The sequence below is a fragment of the Merops nubicus genome, unplaced genomic scaffold (assembly GCF_000691845.1).
Source record: "Merops nubicus isolate BGI_N331 unplaced genomic scaffold, ASM69184v1 scaffold19167, whole genome shotgun sequence".
Classification (NCBI taxonomy): domain Eukaryota; kingdom Metazoa; phylum Chordata; class Aves; order Coraciiformes; family Meropidae; genus Merops; species Merops nubicus.
In genome coordinates, this window is record NW_008619809.1 from 141 (window position 1) to 7,186 (window position 7,046).

Consider the following 7,046-nt stretch of genomic DNA (forward strand, 5'->3'; position numbering starts at 1 on the left):
CTCAGGAACAAATCAGCAAGTTTTGCTCACTTACCCCGCTTCAGGAGGAGATTTCTGGCTCGCTAACCTCAAATCGAGCCTGGTGGTTGAATGCAACAGGTAAGGGTGGTGTTGGGTCAAAGGCAAGCTCAGAGCTCCCAGGTGAGAGCGATAAGTTTCAGGACAAAAAAAGTTGTTCAAGGCAGAATTCCTCACCTATGTCTCTGGGTTTTTAAGTTTAGTAAGGAAGGAGGCTGCAGATAACCCAGCACAGCTCACTTTTTGCCTCTAAAATGATGCCACATTGACGTGGGAAAATTCTTTTAGCTCAACACAGCTTCTGGGATTCCATTTTACTGCGGAAAAAAAAGCCAATACACACAGTGGTGTAATTTGTTTTTTCCTGTTTTCTCAGGTTTGGGTGGATGAGAGCCCCCCCCGATCTTTAATAGATAATGGTTTTGTAAGTATTTCCTGGAAAACTATCTTTATTTGACACTAGTATCTCTGAAGGTTCGTGCTAGGAGGGCACTTCTTGCAACTTTTTGTCTCACCTTCTTCCATCCTTTAATACTCTGGACATTCCTTGTTCCCACCTCCTGTTTCCATAGGGAGAGAGCCGTTCCAAAGTGGCTCTTTGATTCTTCAAATTCTGATTCTTCTCCTTCAGATTCTGACAGGATTTTCCTCTCCTGCCTCACTGGCTCCTCTCTCTCTCCTGGTTTCTTGGGGGAATTTCCTTTTTTTCCCCTTGATTCAGTTCCTGCAGCGCAGCAAGTGGCTTGGGTGGGACTTTCCCTGGGATTTCTTGTGTTTTCCTTGTTATTCCTTTCCTTCTTTCATGATGAAAACTTGTCTTGCAGCATTTTTCAGTTAAAAAAAAGCAGGCAGCCTTTCTTGCCAGCTGTGCACGTGTATCCTTCTGCTTTCCTGCACTCAATCCCTTGAGCAACGGAATATTTTCCCCATTTTTAAGTTATATACAGATGGGGATTTCCCTCTTGCTCAATGGTCAATGAAAACGGCACAAAGGAGTGGAAAAAAGGATTTTCTGGTTTATTGTTTGTAGGAAATACCCAGTATTACCTTGAGAATTGACAAGATTATCTAATTCCGACGTTTTCCATGCCTAAAATTCATGGTTCACGTTCAAGTTTTATGTAATCTTAAGTAAAAGGGAGGGATTGTTGCAACAGGTCTCTTTGGATTTTTTTTTCCTCTTTTCTGCAGAATATTGCAGTCATAGAAACCAAACAGAACAGAGAAGATTTACTCTGTTCTTGGGCTTTAACCAGTTGTTGTTTTCCCCTGCTTGCCAACTTCTGCCCTGAAGTGCTTGACTTCTGAAATGCTTCTTTTATCACCTTCCTCCTGCTTGATGTCACCTTTTATTGTCCAGTCTCTTTGAGCTTGGAAACATCCTGTTCTGAACGTTTTTTCTTGTATTTTCTTTATCCCTTCCCTTACAGGAACTGCTGTGAGAGCATAAAAAGAAACATTTATGGGTTAGAGAGTCTTAACTGCCTGTGAGAGAACACTGAGACAACTTGCTTTTATTATTTATCAAAATATTAGCCAGTGAATACTTCTAGGTGAATAGTTAACAAATAATTATTGGCCAGGATCCATTTTCTTAGATTTTTGTCATTAAAACAGTTCAATGATTTGGCCTAAAGTGTCTGAATGCATTTTTTTTCTTTAAAATTCCATGGTGTACACTGTCCTCTGACAAACCTGTGGGTGCTGATTCTTTTCTCTCCAGGCTATGATACCTGCTGACCCTTGTAGCACATCAAAAGATGAGATGGAAGGACTTGAAGAAGAACTGAAGAAGTGGAAGGCAAGTTCCATAAAGCCCATAGAATCCTGGAGAGGAGCTGAAAGACACTTGGAAGACCTTGAGTCCATCCTTCTAAACCCAAATCAGCTCTCCCCAAATTATAACCTGTTTGCCTAACTTGTTCTCTCTTCTTTAATGGTACCTGCTTGTGTTGATCTCAGTGGTAACTACATTGTAAGGCTAAGAAAAATATCCAGAGTTTTAAAAGTAAACAAAGGGCTTCCTTAAGGTGGAAGAAAAAAATAGTTTACAAATATTTTTCTTTTTTGCTATCCAGGAAAGAGCTGAAAAAGCTGAGAAAGCAAAAGCTGACCTTCTTCTCTGTAAATTAAGTGCTGATGAAGAGCATGTTAAAGCCGAGGAGGAGCTGATGAAGCTGGTGGAATTGCAAGAGAAACAGCACAAGGACTTTATGATGTCCAGGGGCACCCTGGAGGTATGGAGAAGGCTTGCTCATAGCTCTTAGTGTCTGGGGAGCTGTGAAGGAGGGGTGGATTAGAGAAAAGAAGAGGGATTAATTCCTTTTCAGTATAAATGGCTTTGCCTGTTTGCAGACTGTATGACTACAGTGCTTTTCAGTGGCAGCTTAAGAACCAGAGTGATAAAATAAGTCTCAGGGGCCATGCTGGAGGGCAAAACTGAGACCTGGTTGGTGTGGAAGATTAAGAGTGACAAAACCAGTCTTCCAAGAGTCTCTGCTAACAGATGAGTTTGTTTTGTGTGAATCAGATAAAATCAAACGGGTTCATTCCACTATTTTGGCAACTCCCAGCCTGTCTTCTAAGACCTTACAGCACCCAAGGGATTATATTTCTTAGGTGACAATGAGCTGGGCAAGGACCAGAACCTGTCTGAAGAGGACTCTTCTTTCTAGAACTCATTGCTTCTAAAGCTAATGGGTTCATTACCTCGATGTGCCTTCTGCAGTTGTGGGCACAGTAACAGGATGTGTTTCCAGAGCCTGTCTAGGAGGTGGTTTCAGTGACTTTGGGTGTGGCCTGTAAATCACTGAGGAGAAATTATGGCTTCAATATCACAAGCTATTAAAATATAATTAATAGCTTAAGTATATTCAGGTTGGCAGGAGATTTTTCCAAAAGTTGGTTTGGGTTCTTCAAGCATAAATTGTTTGGATTTTATACCCAGAAGAGAGAATTTTTTTTATTATCATTGGGCTTTTAACATTCCCTTCAGCTTCTGGGAACTGGTCTAAACATCTCTAGCAGGTAACAGCTTTCAAGGAGCAGTCTTCTCATTGTGGATGGCTGGGGCTGACTACATCTGCTGAGTTTCCTTCTCACTCTGTTGTGTTCCCTGTCCAGGATAAGACTGGATTTAGTACTTATGGACTTCATGCCCACTGAGGATTCATTGGTGTGGAGGAAGTAGGTAGCAGAGGGAAGAGTTGTTCCCTGAAGGAATATAAAGAGGGAAAAGTAGCAAATCTTTTCATCCAAGGGAGTAACTGTTACTAAGATCACACGTGGTACAAAAAGCTAAAATGTTGGTGTGTTGAGGTAGGCTCTGCCCGTGGGAACTGATGGAACTATGCAAAGCTCTTTCAATATGGCATTTCCTGCTTTTTTTGGGGGCTGTAGGAAGAACTCTGCCTCCTGAACCAAGCAAACGCTGAGCTGATGAAAGAGATTGAGAAGCTCAAAGAAGAACTTGAAGGTTACAGCTCCGTGGTTTCACAGTTTGGTCAGGTAAAGGCTTGGAAGGTTTTGCAACTTGTCTTTATCTTTTATTTTGTCAAATCTAGCTGTTCAGAATATGAACCTTTACTGCTTTCCATCTAAAAATACAGCTTGAAGTTTTGTTTTCTTATTTTGCAAGAGATACTGAAAACATGAGAGGAAAGAAAACAAGCAGAAAAAGATTACAAGACACTGGAATAAAAAAAATATATGTAGCATGAGTAATTTTCAAGTGCTCTCATTTTATATTTCTTTGGCAAGAGGATGGCAGAAAGGGAATAAATCTGTTATATGGCAAACATAGCATTTATTGTAGCCCAAATTGAGCTTGATTTGATCATAGTCTCACTTGTCTTCCTCCAAATCAGAAAGAACTCAGCTGGCAACCTGATGAAAGCACCTAAATAGATTGCAACTCAAGATCCAAAGTGTATTTGGGGGAAACTGCTGCAGATTCTGTGGTGGTCAGAAATGGGAGCTTCCCTTGTGGAAGCTTCAGCTTTTAAAAAACCTGTTTTCCTTCTGAATTGGGACAAACCCAAATATTTTGGGGAATTGACAAGAAATTGGAAACTGTGATGGTTTTTTTTTGTTTACACAGAGATTGAAACTCTGTGCAGCTGTTACCTTCTTTAATGTTTACAGTGCTACCTTAGTAAATATATCAATATTAGCTTTAGCTCTCTAAATTTCTAAGTTTAGATGTCAGTTATGAAGTCCAGCCTCCTAAATTTCCCAGGCAGTCATTGGATAGGGAAAAGAAGAACAGGAGCCTACACTGAGGGTCTGATTTATCTGTAGGAGTGTCTCCCTTCCCATGGCCCAAGGGGAATGGAAGGAGAGTGGGCTCACAGATAAGCTGCTAGTTTTGAACATAAGTGACTCTATTTTATCTTGAAACAGTGTTTTTCTTCTGCACAGGGTTTTATTTTGAAATAATTATGTAAAGGGGGAAAAAAGGAGTTATTTGAAACTCTTTCAAGTCTATCTTCCTTAACCAACATTTACAGGAAGAGTTTTAATCTCTCCTAGTAATAAAATACTTGGATTTTTTCTGTTTCACTAAGAAGGCAACATAAAAGGCTGTTTATCAGGGACACAATTAGGCAAAAATAAATGGCAAATGACTCTGAGCATTTTGCAAATTTTAGATACCAAAGGTATTCTCCCTCTGCTGAATTTTGACTGTGTAAGGCCAAGTTTAAGTTCAAAGTTAATCAGAGGGGGGGAACCCACTTCACTGCCACAAATCCCAGGAACAGAGAAGTACAAGCTTCTGCTGAATTTTGACTGTGTAAGGTCAAGTTTAAGTTCAAAGTTAATCAGAGAGGGGGGAACCCACTTCACTGACACAAATCCCAGGAACAGAGAAGTACAAGTAGAATTACAGAAATGCCTTTTTTTTTTGTCCTTGATTCTAAAATATTAGATGAAAAAAAAAGTAGCAGAGATGCAGCTGAAGTTCACTCACCTGGAAGACATGAAGGGTGCTCCAGATGCAAACACTCACTGTGTTTTTGGTGCAACCACAAAAATCCCATTCAGGCTGAACCAAAATGAAGCACTGCTTACTTTTGAAGATGAAGAAGGTATGGTGCATGTTTGAAGGATAAAATTAATGTCTCTGATGTCAATACGTTGCCAAAGGGAAAGGATTTATAGAAATGTTTAACTTGCCTGCTCTAAAGATTCTGTATTTTACCTGTTGCCTAGAAGCAGTGAGATTTTACAGAAAATTGTGCCTGAAGGGATATCCCAGGGACAGTGGGCTCTGTTTGCCTGACTCTTATAATTCTCTTTTATTGGGTATGGTGCATGTTTGAAGGATAAAATTCATGTCTCTGATGTGTTGCATTGCCAAAGGGAAAGGATTTATAGAAATGTTTAACTTGCCTGCTCTAAAGATTCTGTATTTTACCTGTTGCCTAGAAGCAGTGAGATTTTACAGAAAATTGTGCCTGAAGGGATATCCCAGGGACAGTGGGTTCTGTTTGCCTGACTCTTATAATTCTCTTTTATTGATGCAAGAGATTTTGCTTAAGAGATGGGGGAGTAGTTTGGGGTTTATCATGATTAAACAAGGTTTTTCCTATCTGAAAACTTCTGATTTTTCCTTAGTTGCCCAGAGACTGAAAAAAATGGGTAAGCACACTGTGAACCTCAACGACAAAACAGCAGATATGAGAGTGAAGGATTTCACACTTGAAATGGGAATCAAATTTGAGGTAATCAGCTGACTATAAAACTATAAAGATAGGAATTTTAAAAGGCAGTGTTTAAAAAGCTTTGGGTTCAGGATTTTGGGTGTTTTTAATGATGGAGTGCACAAAAATGTTATGTTTTTTAGCTGCATGTCACTATCTCTGGGAAGAAGATCAACGTTTCAGAAATACCTGAGCTACCCATTCCTGAGGAGTGGATGAGAGACAAATTAGAGCTGAATTTCTACAAGTCTGAGAATGGAGGAGGGGGAGAAGTAGAAAATGTGACCTACGACAAGGAGTCGAGAAGAGCTGTTATCACCTTCCTCAGACCTGGAGGTACAGGAGGGGAGGTGCTGGGCAGGCCACAGGGTTCCTTCCATCCCATGTCCCCTTCTCAGTTCACTTCACCCCTGAGGGGAGCAAATTCTTCCCAGGGAGAGTGAAGTGGATCAGGAGAAGATGGGGGTTCACCCCCACACCTGTAAATAAAGCAATATTTCATCCCCTCCCTTTCTGATCCAAGTGGCCTTAGAGGCAGTTTGGGAGCTTGCTTGCTTGCTTAACTCTACCAAAAACCTGTTTTTTTCATTGCATGGCCAGATGCTTCTATTGCAAAAAGAAAAATGAGGAAAATGTGGTCGACTTTAGCTCTTGTTTCATGACAATGAAGTTAGAGAGGCATTCAGATTGCCCAACTGTAGAAAATTCTGTGAGGATTGGTGGAGCCACATCCATTTAGAGCAGCTGCTTTGGATTTATTTCAGCAGCTTTTGTGGCTATTTAATGATTTGGCTTTTTTTTTTTTTTGGAAATGCCACATAAACTTTTTGCAAAATACCTATGAAGGATCTACCAGTGTGCTATCATATATTAGTTTCTTAATCCATTTAAGAAAGATCAGATTGTTCTTGATTGAAATGCTTACAAAATGGATTTTAGATTGTTACTCCTCCTCTTCTCATTCTCCATTACAGCAACTCATGGCTTTGTGAAATGTAGATACCCATTCTATGTAAGTGGAAGGTGCTACAAGCTTCCTGTGTCCCCAGACACCACCATACACTTGGAAAAGTTTCAGGTAAGAAAATCTAGTCCAGGCAAACCCCTAAAAAGAACAGATAATGTGGGAGATGGGAGACATGGGTGTAATGCTCAGTTGACAATTGAGTCCAACCATTCCCCCAGCCCTGCCAGGTCCCCACTGCCCCGTGTCCCTCACACCACATCTCCACAGCTTGGAAACCCCTCCAGGGGTGGGGACTCCACCACTGCCCTGGGCAGCCTGAGACAGGCCTTGAGAACCCTTTTGGAGAAGAAATTGTCCCT

General features: G+C 40.8%; 1 protein-coding gene across 1 annotated transcript; it reads left to right on the forward strand.

Moving 5' to 3' along the window:
- Positions 1-1,783: 1,783 nt before the first annotated feature.
- NMI (N-myc (and STAT) interactor) lies at positions 1,784-6,798 on the forward strand (the record flags this gene model as incomplete). The annotated part of the gene is made up of 7 exons (XM_008943938.1): positions 1,784-1,819; positions 2,097-2,255; positions 3,418-3,507; positions 4,946-5,105; positions 5,635-5,741; positions 5,864-6,056; positions 6,695-6,798. Coding segments are annotated over exons 1-7 (849 nt in total), but the record flags the coding sequence as incomplete, so codon positions are not given.
- Positions 6,799-7,046: the final 248 nt, after the last annotated feature.